The sequence below is a fragment of the Danio rerio genome, chromosome 6, assembly GCF_049306965.1.
Source record: "Danio rerio strain Tuebingen ecotype United States chromosome 6, GRCz12tu, whole genome shotgun sequence".
NCBI lineage: Eukaryota > Metazoa > Chordata > Actinopteri > Cypriniformes > Danionidae > Danio > Danio rerio.
In genome coordinates, this window is record NC_133181.1 from 44272686 (window position 1) to 44288067 (window position 15382).

At 34.3% G+C, this 15382-nt stretch overlaps 1 protein-coding gene across 3 annotated transcripts in view; it reads left to right on the forward strand.

Moving 5' to 3' along the window:
- Window positions 1–15382, forward strand: part of srgap3 (SLIT-ROBO Rho GTPase activating protein 3) — a 207656-nt gene that overhangs the window by 174495 nt on the left and 17779 nt on the right. For all 3 annotated transcript variants that reach the window (XR_012408115.1, XM_005166115.6, XM_684980.11), the window contains exons 17-18: window positions 3246–3473; window positions 6156–6229. Coding sequence is in view for 2 of the 3 variants with exons in the window: in XM_005166115.6 (XP_005166172.1) it covers window positions 3246–3473; window positions 6156–6229 (302 nt within the window). In the remaining variant the exon portion in view is untranslated. The remainder of the gene's footprint in view (window positions 1–3245; window positions 3474–6155; window positions 6230–15382) is intronic.

Below are 15382 nucleotides of genomic sequence, written 5' to 3' on the forward strand. Positions count from 1 at the left end.
TGCTCCCGGTGCCCGCAGCTCTCGCAGCTGTGACTCACTCCAGTTCGAGAGATGAACTGTGAAAGATAATACACTGTACATGGAGATGAATTCACTGAGGCAGAGTTATGAATGAGTATATTGAAATGGACAGAGAGAAAGCCTGGGTCCTACTGTGGCGGCCCTTTAGAAATAGTGTTTGTAAAAATAATTAGGGCTCTATTTTAACAATCTAGGCGCAAAGTCTAAAGCGCACAGCGCAAACACATTGAGGGTGTGTTCGAATCCACTTTTGCTTTTTTAAGGATGGAAAAATGTGCCCTAGTGCATGGTTTAACAGGGCTTTGCTTATTCTCTTAATGAGTTAGGGGTGTGTTTTGAGTATAATGTGCATTTAACCAATCAGAGTATCGTCTCTCATTCACTCTATGAGTCAGTTTTGTTGCACCAACCATGGTGCGTTTGCTATTTAAATGGCAGACGTTGTAGGTGGAAAAACTGAATGGAAAAACTGAATGCTTCATTAGTGAGTAAACGGTTAAACAGACCATCTGTATCCCGAGGATAAAGAACAAGCCCTCTCCATTTGGCCTCTTTACTTTCTCTTTTTCTTTCTCTTTACTATTACTCTTTACTCCTTTACTTTTGTGGATAGGAAACAGTGTTGTACACATTCCACTGAAGACATCCATTAGCCTACATATTAAGTTTGATTTGTTAAGTGCAAAGACTTGTTTCAGAACTATTTCTAAATTCAGTTCTAATTTCCAGCAAACAAATAAATGAACAATAATAACAAAGTGTGGTCAAACAACTGAGTTATATCCAAACACACGTCATTTTCTTATGCCCTATATGGTGATGCATATATATCTAAAACCTGACAGGTGGACAAATCTGATCTTGTTTTAATTAAAACAAATATAGATATGCATATAATAAATACTACTACTACTAATAATAACATTATACAAAAGCAAATAGTCATGAATGAACTGAAAAAAGCCCCCCTGGACATGAAGAAGAAAGATGCCAAACATGTCGTGCGCCTTATTGCAATGGGTGTATGATAGGGCCTTTATTGTGTCCCAAATTGGGTAAGACTTTATTTTGATGGTCCCTATTGCACATTTCCTTGACTAAAAGTTGCATTGTAACTACATGCCAATTAATTCTCATTTGAGTGGATGTAGTAAATTTGTGTAAACAAATTTGTGAATTTTTTTCTTATTTACCGTGTTAATGTAGATGTTACATGAAGCACAATGTCATGAATATTTATCTGAAACCTTTGTAAAATAACAGAAAAGTCCTGGAATTTTAGTAGTAAAAATGTGTATGAACTGAAGTACTGTTTATGGTAGAAATTGCGTATTAGATATCAATTAAAACTACAAACATAAATAAAAAGCTATAAAACTATAAACAACATGGTTGATGTGCAAGATGTACGGTTAAGTGGAGAAGCTTAGGCAAAGGAGTTTAAATTTATCAACAGTTAAAGGTGTCATATAATGAAAATCTGGACTTTCTTAAATATAGCTGAATGATGATAATTTAGTACATATGTAAAAATGACATATCGTAAGCCTCGAAAACCCTTGATTCATCATACTTGTATAAATCCTGTGGAAATCCTGGTGGCGAAACAGGTCAATGGGAATAAAACACATGGGTAGCATTTGATTGGCCACAGTGTTTCCTAGTGAGATTACAACAATAATGATTTTACATTTTAGGGGGTTATTCCTTTAGTTATAAATGTAAAACAATTTTTGTAGAATTTTTTTATCTAACCTAAGCCACATACAGTTGAAGTTAGAATTATTAGCACTTCCCAATTTCTGTTTGATGGAAAAAATGGATGCTAGTGTTCAGCTTAAAGTTACATTTAAATGCTAACTTGGTTATTTAGGCAAGTTGGGGTAATTAGGCAAATCATTGTATAACGATGGTTTGTTCTGTAGATACTTAGAAAAATATTGCGTAAGGGGGCTAATAATATTGACCTTAAAATTTGATTTATTTTTTTTTTTTAACTGCTTTTATTCTAGCCGGAAAAAAAAACAATAAGACTTTTTCCAGAAGAAAAAAATATTTTTGGAAATACTGTGAAAAATTCCTTGATCTGTTAAACATCATTTGGGGAATATTTGAAAAAGAAAAACAGGAGGGCTAATAATTTTGACTTCAATTAAGCCTACTAGAATGCACAATTATGCAAATGCCAGAGGAGATTTTACTGCATTATAGACCTGCGAATGGCAGCTTAATGTGCTATTTCATCTCCAATATTGGTAGGAAATGAATAATGAAAGAAATGTGACAGAATGATTGACAAGATACATAACTAAGCAACAGAATGCACTTTAATGAAGACTTCTCTTCTCTTCTCTTCTCTTACAGCCTTCTTTTACACACTCAAAAGTGTCAATGTCAATTTTACTTATATAGCACTATTATACACAACCAAAGGTTGACCAATATGCTGAACAATACAAATCACAAAGAACAAGTATAAAATTATAGCTAAAAACAAACAATTCTCACTGATAAAATGCCAAATCAAAATGGTAAGTTTTCAACCTAGATTTAAAAACAGACAGATATGATAAAGACCTAAAACAGAGGGGCAGAGCATTCCACAAGGTAGGACCAGCTTCTGCGAAAGCCCGGTCACCTCTGCATTTCAGCCTCGACTTTGGGATGTCTAATAGTCTCTAGTTAGATGACCGAAGAGACTGACCAGGCTGATGTTCAGTCAACAGGTCTGATAGGTATAGGTAGCTAAGCCATTTAGTGATTTAAAAACCAGGAGAAGAATTTTAAAAATGATACGATAGTGCACAGGCAACCAGTGCAAAGAGCGCAAAACTGGTGTGATGTGGTCATATTTTTTGGTACGGGTTAAAAGCCTTGCAGCAGCAGCATTTTGAAATAACTGTAGGCAGGATAGACTTGTCTGACTGATCCCAAAATATAGCAAATTACAGTAGTCCAATCTAGAAGTAGTGAAAGCATGTATTATTTTTTTCAAACTTTTTTTCTAGATAAAATAGGTTTGACTGTTTTTAAAAGTCTAAGTTGGAAAAAAGCAGGATTTGATTCAAAAGTGTTCAAAAGTATTCTTTTTCTTTACTAAAAGATAAAAAAAAACACTTAAAATTTGGGATTGATACAAAAAAAAAGTACAAAAATGCACTGAATTATGACATAGCAGAAATTTGAAAGCCTTAAACATCCCTTTTTTCTCTCCATCCTTCTAGTCTGTCCCAGTACAGTGATGAGAACATGATGGACCCGTATAACCTTGCCATCTGTTTCGGACCCACTCTAATGCCCATCCCCGATGGTCAAGACCCCGTGGCCTGTCAGGCTCATGTTAACGAAGTCATCAAAACCATCATCATGCACAATGAGATCATCTTCCCCAGCCCGCGCGAGCTGGACGGCCCCGTCTATGAGAAGTGCATGACTGGAGGAGAGGAGTACTGGTGAGCGCCAAGGCTGGATTTTGTTGTTAGCTAGGAATGTCATCCTTTCAACATTCAGGCCAGCTGTGGTTTAGAAATGAGCTCTGGTGTATGAATGAGGGTCATATAAAGTGAAATACCATAGACTTTTGTAACGTGTTGCTAAAAGCACAACTTTAACTTGCGTCAATGAGAGCTTAATTAAATTATGTAGCCTACATCGAACAGTGTTGGTATCCGATACAAATTCCATATGGTTCTGTGATTTTTAAACATATTACTTTAAGTTTTTTAAAGTAGCCTATTCTGCTCATAAAGGCCTGATTTATTTGGTAAAGAAATATACAAATGTAACTGTTTTGTTGCTGAATATAGTTTAAGGGTGCTTTCACACCTGTAGATCAATTGTTTTGTTCCGTAACAGGGGTTAAGATTGTTACAATGTTTATTTTTAGTGTGGTTCGCTTTGACACGGCAAAGTTTCTAAACAAACTCATTAATTTTCTTGTCGGCTTAGTCCCTTTTTTAATCCAGCGTAATGAACCGCGGAATGAACCGCCAACTTATCCAGCACGTTTTTACGCAGCGGATGCCCTTTCAGCCACAACCCATTTCTGGGAAATTCTAAACAAACTAAAACAGTTAAAACAAGTCACATTGTAGTAAACTCTCCTCACATTGAGTTTTAGGGTGTATTTATCCCAAGGATTCCGCTCAGCTGTCATACGTTGTTATTTTAATTTATGATGATGATAAATGAGACTTTATAAGCTAATGGTGAAACCACGGCTTGACTTTTTTGATCACCACACACTGTAGCTAGTAGTTTTCCAACGTAGCCACTCACCATTTTCAATGACCACAATTTTGTTGTTGGGAAAATCTTTTTATATGCATAAATTTGACTTTGCCAAGCTAATATTACTTGATTTAGATTTTGTGTTATTTTTACTTGCCTCCTAGGTCATTTAACTTTTTTGTGGTTGTTACCTTGCTCAATGAGCATGAGCAAATGTGTTGTGGTTTCATAGTGTCACATTGCGATTAGTTTTATTTGACTTTTAGGGCCCAACACTAAAGGATTTACAATTTTTTTTCTCTCTGGCCACACCAACTAATTATTTTCTTGTAATAAATTTTAAATAATGGGTAAAAATAATATAACTTTTTATTCAACAAAACTGTTCTTAAAAAAACAATTGGCATTCAAAATTTATTCTCATGGATGTAGAAATACACAGCAGTCTGTCTGGCTAAAGGTCCCAGATCACCAGTTACTAATAAATGGATAGTTAATCTTCCATTTAAGCAATGCTACTGTAAAGGATGATAATTAATCCATGTAAACAAAAATAAGTGTAAGCAAAAGAAAGCCATACTGTGTATAGAAAACATACTTTGTGCAATAATGAAAAGATAATCACGCGCACATAGTTAACATTAGGCTCAATAATAATATGTGATTAATGTGAAAGGGCCAACCGCTTCTGCTTACAAACAATCATGAGCTCTTGAAAGCAGCAGAACTGTAGGAAGTGCGCACAACACACACAGATCTGTCGGAGCTTTAAATCCTCACGTCTCATCCGGGTAATGGTGGGCACCTAACTGAACCAATAAGCAACCTAAGAATGGAGTGAGAAGCGGAGAGGAGGGTGAGGAAACTAAATACACAAAAAACTTACAAGGAACATAACAGGTGTCAAGATTTTTATTTTTGATCCTTGTACTTAGCTTTTATTTGATTAGAAATGAAATGACGACAATTATATAAGTCACATATGACATTTTTGACATGTACGTTTGTTACACTTTATTTTAAAATGTATTTTAAAATAGTAAAGCTAAATGTTTAGTACCCATAACTCCAGTCTACAGAGTAATTCAATTCCTTAGAAATAAATAAAAATGTATGCTTATTTATTTATTTATTTATTTATTTATTTGTTTATTTATTCATTCATTTATTTATTTATGTATTCATTTATTCATTTATTTATTTATTCATGCATTAATTAATTGATTAATTAATTAATTCTTTATGTCTTTATTCATTTATTCATTTAATTATTTATTAATTTATTCATTCAATCATTTATGTATGTATGTATGTATTTATTTCTTTATATATTCATTCATTTATTCATTCATTTATTTATTTTAGTTATTTATTTTGGTATTAATTCATTTATTCATTAATTTATTTATTCATTCATTCATTTAATTTGGGAAACTACTGGAATTTTTGTTTAAGATTCTTCAATGAATAGAAACTACAAAAAAGCAGTATTTTAAATAATAGCGCAAAACCTAATCATTTATTTTTCTCCCCTCTTACTAATTCCAAATCCAAATCTTTAAGTGGTTGTTTATGTTTTGAACATGCTGTCTTAAAACGGGCTTTACTGTTCTTTAATCTTACGTCATGCTTAACAACTCTAAACCACACTAAAATCCATGGAACTCTCTAGTGTGTTGCTTTAAAACCCGCGTGAAATTACATATTTGACTTTTGAGTCTTTTAGTCCTTCATGCTTGTCATGCCATTTCATGGCGTCTTTAACATTAACACCACCACGATTGATTACTGTTATTGTGACATTGCAAAATGTAATTGATTATCACATATGCTGTTACTGTGTTTTTTGTGCTTTTAAACATCTCTTTCTCTTTGTGTTTGTATGTGTATGTGTATTGACACAGTGACAGCCCTCATAGTGAACCAGGCACCATTGATGAAGCTGACAATTGCACCGAACCACACACAAGCGATGACGGTACAGACTTTATGCACACTCCTATTATTCTCTCTGACAGGGTGCTGTTATTTAGTACTATTGTATAACTAGAAGCAAAAATCAGCATGTGAGGTCTTTAGTTTTCACAACTGCTGGAGCACAGATGGTTATGCAGGACTTTATGAGTGAATGAATCTAAATTACCATATTGCTTATTTAAAAAACAGAAAACATGTGTTTGTTTGTGTATTTGGAGGGTGATGTGCTCATTAGCATTGCTGTATTGGGCTCTGGCTGACCTTTCTGGCTTGTGTCTGTGTGTATATGTGGGTGTTCACATGCATGTCAAACATCTAATTGACATCAGATGTCAAAACTGGCACTGAAACATTGAGTCGGATTCAGTATACACAAAAAAAAAGAAAGAAAAGAAAAGAAAATGTATAGATTATGTAACCTACTCTGTCTCTGTATAAGTACTAGATTTTGGTAATATGTAATGCTTACATTAGCCTAGCATATATATCCGTAACCCTAACTGAAAAACACAAGCATTATATTATATTATATTATATTATATTATATTATATTATATTATATTATATTATATTATATTATATTATATTATATTATATTATATTATAAAAATAATTGTTCTCCTTACTTTTATTAGGCTATAATTTTTATTAAATAAATTAAGCAGAAATTGTATTTGATTTTTGTTAAACTCTATGAAAACACAATAAAAAAGTAAAGGGCCCTATTTTAATTATTTAGGTGCAAAGTCTAAAGCTTATGGCGCAAAAGCAATAAGAGCATGTCTGAATCCACGTTTGCTATTTTAAGGACAGAAAAATACGCTCTGCGCCTGGTGTCACAGGGTTGTGCTTATTCTCTTAATGAGTTATGGGTGTGTTTTGAGCAGAGCGTGCAGTAAACCAATCAGAGTCTCATCTCCCATGCCCTTTAAGAGTCAGTTGCATCACGCCCTGGGCAATTTGCTTTTTACATGGCAGACTTTGTAAGGGGAAAAATGTAATGCTTCTAGCGAGAAAAGAGTTAACAGACCATCTGCAGCATGAATATAAAGAAGGAGCCTCTTCCATTCTGCCTCATTACTTTCTGATTCCTTTACTTTTACTCTGTACTTTACTCCTTTACTTTCGTGGATAAGGAAACGGTGTTGTACACACTCCACTGAAGACATCCACCAACCTACATATTTAATTTTGTATGTGAAGCCCAAAGATTTGTTTCAAAACTATTTCTAAATTAATTTCTAATTTCCATCAAATGAATAAATGAATAAACAAAACCAACGAAGTTTGGTCAAAAACTGATTTGTATCCAAACACACCTCCTATTCTTATGCTAATAGATTTCTAATAGATTTTTATTATTTTTATTAAAATAAATACAAATATGCATATAATAAATAATACTGTTAGTAATAATAACATTCTACAAATGTAAATTGTCATTGATAAACTGAAAAAGTTTTTTTTATATTTATGTAAAAAATGATAATTTGTGTAACATTTTAATACTGTAATTTTTTCATATGTAAAGATATTTGTGGATTGCTGAACATTCTGTGTGCATTGTGTAAGTGTTTGAACCAGCATAGGTGCATAACTAACATGCTCTGCACTGGACTTTAGACCTGCTTTTAGTTGGTCAAGTGGGCAGTATATGTCAGTTCTTCAAAATAGCACCTTGCCAACAATGTGCCTTAACAACCCTCCATTCTAGAACAGAACACATAAGTCCACAAAGTGGTACAAATGGATTTATTATTTAAGCAAAGTGGTGCAAAAAGTGAAAATTAGGGTTGCACTGGTCTGAAAATAGCAACAAATCACGGCAAACACGTCTTGCGCCTTATTTTGCCGGGTGTATGATAGGGCCTAAAAGGTTAAAAACACTGTTAATTTTTTAAGGATGCTTGCATATTTTTACAGGACCATTAAAAAAACACAAAAACACCAGTTAAGAAATTCAAAATAAAAAAATGTTACACATTTTGCATACTAACCTTGTGTAGGGAAAGTGTAGGGAATGCTAGAATAAATTTGTATCTATTTATTAATGAATATGGCTTATATGATCATCAATTTAGGTTAAATATGTTTACTTTGAATTTTGCTGCGCACATTCTTCAGTCAAGTTTATTTTTTATAGATCACAAATTTTGCGTGAGAAGATGCATACATGTAATTCTAGACCCATTTTGTGCATCTGTATTTAGAAATGAGACCCTGGGTTATATTCTTTTGTGGATGATATGATTGACATCTAGCTCAGCCAATCAAAGAGGTTTTCGTTATGGAGTCTGCATCCTCATTGGGTGAAAGAATATGAGGAGATAAGAAAAATAAAAAACATGTCAGCACAGATTCATAAAGGCTTATATGAGTTTCTAGGTCGTTAAAAACGTATCATTTTCCCCCTCTTCTCTCTCCCTTCCTTTCCCCTCTTCATTCCTCACATGTAAATGATTGCATTGTCTAGTGGTGTTTCCGCTGCTATATTAAATGAACTAGCAGACGGAAATATCTCTTTCGGCCCAGTTTTCAGCAATCTCCGCGCTTCATCTCTCTCTTCCAGCCCATGGTTTTTCTCTGCTTAATTGCCTCCTCCTTTGGCTTTTATCACTTTGTTTTCCTTCGCTCCGTCTCTCTTGCTTGCTCTTTGTTCAGGGTGAGTAAACAGGTCTCACGGGGCTTCCTGCTCTGCTCCCTTCATTTACTGATTGATGGAGCTGCTCTCGCTCGCTAACCCAAAACACCAGAAATATCTGATAGCATCTCTCACATAAAGCTCTCTGCTCATTTCAAAGTTTCAGTCAGAGTTCAGATTTAATAAAACAGCTCTACTCTCAGTTAATGGATTGAGAGTGGGTCTTTTTTACACACATTAAAACTAAAGCACTGTTTTTTTTTATTTATTTATTTTTGTTTAAATGTACACTCATTTTAAATAACTTTAGGTATGTTAATGGAATACACTCAATTCTTTTGCACTGAAACAACATTATTCTTTGGATTTCCAATTTTTTTTAAGGTAAGTGGTTGCAAACAATTTATATGGGCTGAATTTAAACAACTTAAGTTGAACATTGCTAAATTTAATCGTTTGTTTGAAGTTATTCCATATACATTGCTTGCAACCACTTACATTAAAAATGTAGCTAATTCAATATATAATGTTTTTCAGTGTGTATAACTACAAAATTCCTCTCTTAAAAGTTTATAACCAGACACACTGGCTTGTAGTGTAAGTTGTTTTAATATTTACTTCTTATTTTTAGTATATTCTTTTCACCTTTACAGATGTTTTTGTGCATTGTTATAATTAGCGTTCTCAAGTATCAAGTTAAATACCAATCGTTATTGAAATTTTTTCGTTATTGAAAGTCAATTTCCTGCTAACATTTGTTCGCTGTTGAGCGCTTACTTAAACACAGCTGATTGACAATTGTGGCTCACATTCTCAACAGAAATGATTGTGATTGGCTACATGGCTTTAAAACACTTCACATTCTTGTATCTTTGTTTGCACTTAGTCATGACGAGTGGTCAATTGATGATCTGTACGGCCAATTGCAGTCATTTCCATTGAGCATGTGAGAACAATGGCCAATCAGCAGCATTACTAACGTGCTCAACAACATTTTTTTTGGTTCTGAAGTCGATACTTTTGACAATAGAACAAATGGAAGGTGGGCTATTATTAACAATTTTTATTGAGTTGCACTCTTGTCTTGCAATTCAAATGAAATAGAGAATATTTTGTCTTAAAAATATTTAGGTAAACTTCATCACACAAATGTCGTGAGAATGAGTGCTCCCTAGAATATGGGTGCAGCAGAGAGGCTAATGTTGGCATTTCAGACCTACAGACAAATAAGAGGCAGCAAAATGCTAGTACATTCCAAACAGTATATATTGCTCTTTAAATAGCACTTCAGAGTGAAAGCAATAATGGCTGATTCTGGATTAGCATTCCAATCAGCTAATCAGAAGTAAAGGCCACGCTTACTGTTTATGTTAAGGTTAGGCTTACGGTTAGGTTTATGCACTTCTACATAATTGTTATCCAACTATTATTACTCTCGGATTTTGGAAATCATTTACAGTTATGGTTGGGTTTAGGGGTAGGGAATAGGTATAATTACATTTTCAAACAAAAATGAGTTCCAGGGTCAACATAGATGTTAATCCAGGATCGCATTCTACTTGGCAAATTCATGACAAGCGCCATATTGAAGCCTAAGTGCTCAAAACTGGCCACTTCAAAGGGCCCTTCGTAATGAAGGATGGTACAAGTGATGGATCCTCCAGGCTCCTATGATCTTTTGCACAGGGCAGTTGTTTGGTGTTGCACACAGTGATCATCAGAAGGGCTCATCCCTATGCCCAAGTGGAGTGTAAACCCTTAAAAGATATTAGGGTCTAAAATTAACACTTGCCAAGAGCCAAACATGATTAAAAATTGGCATTGACCAGTACTGTATATGAAACACTGGCACTTGCATATGAAACACTGGCACTGGCAACTGGCACGCCAGTTGGACATTATTGGAATTATTGCAAAACAGTGTAGTAAGAATGACAGGCAGATTGTAAAGTAGATTCACCGTTTCTAAAGTAGCCAAATCAAATCATATTTTCAGAGGATGAGATCATTGTAATTGGCTCTTTTGTGATTTTTATGAGCTAATCTAATAATAGGATATTATTAGGATAGGATTGACTCTTTTTCTAGAAGCTTTTACTTGAGATGTACGTAACTGCTTTATTTTGAATTATTATTTTTTGTTTATTCTTTTGATTAGTAACTAGTTTTTGTTTATTCTGTGTAATCCAAGAATCTGGAGAAACATAGGGGTCACTTCACCAAAATTGAAACACTGGCTTGAATTCGATAAGATGACTAACTTGATGGCCTGTACCATTTGTTGAAAACAGGTTGCTGTTGCTGTTGCTGTTGCTGTTGCTGTTGTTGTTGTTGTTGTTGTTGTTGTTGTTGTTGTTGTTGTTGTTGTTGTTGTTGTAAAAGTAAAACTAGTACAAATGGAAAAAGTAAAACTAAAGTAAAACTAGAATAAATGAAAAAAAAACACTGTAAATATAGATATATGAATATTCATTGTAATAATCACCTATATTTGCAGAAACTTTTATGACATAACAATAAACATTGTTGGCCGGTACATTTTCTGACATCACTGGCTATTGGCAGATGTAGCAAAAAGTTAGGTTTATGCCAGGGGTGTCCAAACTCAATCCTGGAGGGCCGATGTCCTGGAGAGTTTAGCTCCAACCATAATCAAACACACCTGAACCAGCTAATCAAGCCCTTACTAGATATACTAGAAACTTCCTGGCAGGTGTGTTGAAGCAAGTTGGAGCTAAACTCAGCAGGACACTGGCCCTCCAGGACTGAGTTTGGACACCCCTGGTTTAGGATTTGGACATAAGTATGAGTTTTTCTGAATGGAGTTCAGTATTGTATTTACTGTAGAGATTACAGGATATGTTGTAAAATACATACTCATGCACCAATTAGAATATTTCTGCTTTGTTTTGAATTCAGGTTGTGATTTAATTCTCAATTTCTGATTCAGTCTATTATAGATTTGACTACAGTGAATATAGATTTAATTTAAGAGCAATGCAGATTACTTTACAAAATTATGAATGAAAATATATTAAGATCAACTGACCTGTACAGTGGTGTTTAAAAGTTTTTGCCCCCCTACTGATTTCTTTCATTTTTTATGTTTTTGCATGTTTGTCACTTTTCAATGTTTCAGATCATCAAACGTAATTAAATATTAGTCAAAGATATCACAAGTAACCACTTCATGCAGTTTTAAATAAAGCTTTTTATTATTAAGGGAAAACAAAATCCCAATAACATAGCAAACACAATAATTCAATAAATCAATAATTCTTACAATATTACAATCAATACATAAATCTTTCTTACTTGATCTTGCTTTTGATATTTGATCTGCCAAATAATCCTAAACACTAATCATGTTTTTAGAGGTAGACTCACTTAAACGGTAAGCAACCAGCTCTATCACACTTTCAGCACACTGATGTATATGTATGTGATCTGCACTGACATTTTATTCCGACCTATCCGGTGCTCTGATCTGGAATCAGCCTTCCCCGAGGAGCTCATCAGCCAAACTCTGCCTCATGCATGACTTCAGGTCTGTTTGAAGTCACATGTTTCAGCTCCAAAAACAGCCTTATCGCAAACTCCCACTGAGAAACCGCAATCACACTCTGAACCTCCAATCCTTCAACCCAGCCAATCAGGTGCAGCCACAAAGGAAACAATCAGACAACACAGTACAGAACGGTGAGGGCTGATTTCTCTCTCTCTCTCTCTCTCTCTCTCTCTCTCTCTCTCTCTCTCTCTCGCTCTTTAGCTCTCTCTCTTTTGCTCTCTTTCTCTCCATTCTTTCTCTTTCCTTCCACTTGTGTTCAATGCCTGTATTTAATTTCACCCCTGGGTGGAGACCTTAATGAAGCTGATTGGTTTTTTCTAGTTGACTTGGAGATTTCCTGCAGGCTCGGATTTGCTCTGTGTCTCTCCTTAACCCTAAATGACCCGACTGTCTGTTTGCCCCAGGCAGTGTCTGGTCATATGAACGCAGTGGTCATGATAAATGGCAGATTTTGATATAGGATTTCGATAAAGTCCACTTTGCATTTTGGAAGCCTGTCTGTATTAGAAATGTGCCTGATCCTTTGTGTTTCTAATGGGATTAATGATGTTCATATCTTTTGAAATACAAAACCTCATTGTGAACGTAATATATGTGAGTGTATAGGGTCGATTTGAGAATTAGATGCTCATACTGCTGTGTTGTTGATGTTGAATAGTATTTACTGTTGTTGTTGAGCGGTTAGTCACATTATTGCTCTATCATTCTGTCCTAAGAATAAATGAACCGTGAAAGTACACTTGATCACGCTGAATGCAGCATGTTTCTTCCAGACAGTTGCAAGTTAGCAATATTGCATTGCAGCTGGAGTTTGTTGTGTGTTCTGTTTTATGTAATAAGGTTGTTTTTTTTTTAATGAAAATTGTAACAGGCTTTTGCTCATTGCTTGTTTTGGTTGTGAATTTAGAATTATGGCACTTCGTCTATGGACTTTGATTTGGAGTTGCTTTTGTATGAAATAATTCTCATTTTGTATAGCAGAAATGATTCCAAAGGTTTTTGTTTGTTTTGTTTCAATTTTTTTTTTTTTTTTTTACATTTTGCTTTGCACTGATCCAGGATTTTGCCCCAAATTCTAAGTTGTTTTGGTTTTGTTTTGCTCACTAGTATGCACAGTAATTTGCAATAGTTTTTTATGTAGAAATGTGACCTTAGACCACAAATGCAGTCATACATGTCAGTTCCTTTGAAATTGAGATTTATACATCAATTGAACGCTGAATATATACACTTTTTTGGTTTGTTATGATCATAGACTGGAAAAAGATATGGACGTAGTATCCATGAAATCACCCTTAGGTTTCTTAAGAACCCAAATGAAGCTACAAGTAGGCATGGCCAACCGTCTACATTTTGTTCTCACGTTATTGCACCGACTGTGGGTTACCAAAAAAGGGCAAAGAGGCAGAGCGTGAGCTGAGCTACAGATTCTTGTGCACATTTTGCTTAGACAGGCTTTTCTTTGGGAGAAACGCTTAATACTTTATTACCTGTGAGTCGTTTTGTGTTCTGACCACATGTGCTTGGTTGTACACTATATCAATAAAGTGTCAAAACTTTTAAAAATACTGTTGTAATACATTAAGCCACTAAGCATTGCTCTAGAAATGTTTTTCTACAGGAAGAAAATGCGAATTTCTTCCAAATACATCAAATATAGTCTCTGTTTGGAAACGCAAATGCTATTTGTGAAATCCAGCTTATCAATCTGTCAGATTCTGGAGTGCATTTAAGTTGTAAAGAAAATTATGAATGATAAATGATCTTAAATCAAACAAATACATTTATAGAGAGGGTATATAAGTATATAATTTCACTCACCTGGGAAATGGAGGCCATTTGAATGGTTTGTAAACACAATTAAGTGCACAGCATGCCATATCATCTGATAATAGTAGAAAATAATTCCAAAAGGCAACTGACTGTGTAAAGCCACATAAAAACGAAACAAAAATACGACATATATGCCGAGTTCAGGAGCTAATCAACTGCAATCAGCTGAGGTGACATGACCGCTATCAGTGAACCCTAGCTGGTACCCTAATCATGCAGACTTAATATAACTTAATAAAAAACTAAATGAATGAGTTATTAAAAAATTCACGCCCCTCATAGTTGTCATGAAGAGTAATATTCACTATATGAACCAAAATCGTTCTTTGTACCAGGCTATAAACTCTTTTTTTCTGCTGTAAGTTGGCTATTTTAAAAGTGGGGTACAATGGAAATCTGCTCTATTATGGAGCCAGGCCTAGCGGAATTTAAATGAATAGCAGTTTCAGTTACCTCTGTATAAACTTCACGAGGGAGTGTTGGATGTTGCCGCTTAGGATAGGATGAAACTTGTCTGAGAAACAACAGTTTGTTTATCTGGAATGAGAGGATTAAAGAAATAAAAATGCAAGGATAACTGTCTTTTTATATATAAAAAGAAATACACTTTAAAATAAAATACTTAGTAATGCATATTAATTATAAAAAAAGTTGATATTTGAAATATAAAAAATAGCAAATTTACATAAACTTGATTTATTTCACTTTATTGTATCATGAACAATTTTTTTGCATAAAAGAAAAATAAATGATTTTCACATGAACAATGTATTTTGGACTTTTACCAAAAATATACCCGTGCAACATAAGACATATAAACATGTAACATACATATATTTTTTTACCAGTCAGTATTACCCACTGTAAACCCACTGTGCCATTGCTGCAGAATCTTAAATATTTTACACAATTGTACATTATATATCTAATATGTGCTGTGCAGTTGTTTGCATTTAATATTTCCAGACAAATTGCTTGTTGCTGGAAACTTGTCAGTTCGCGCCTGGTCAGGACATGGTGTGAGTGTGTATGTGTGTGTTTTTTTTGCTGAGAACCAGCTGGGAGCATGACAGATTTTAAGTCTGTTGCAGTGCTTTGAAGCTCTTTGAAAA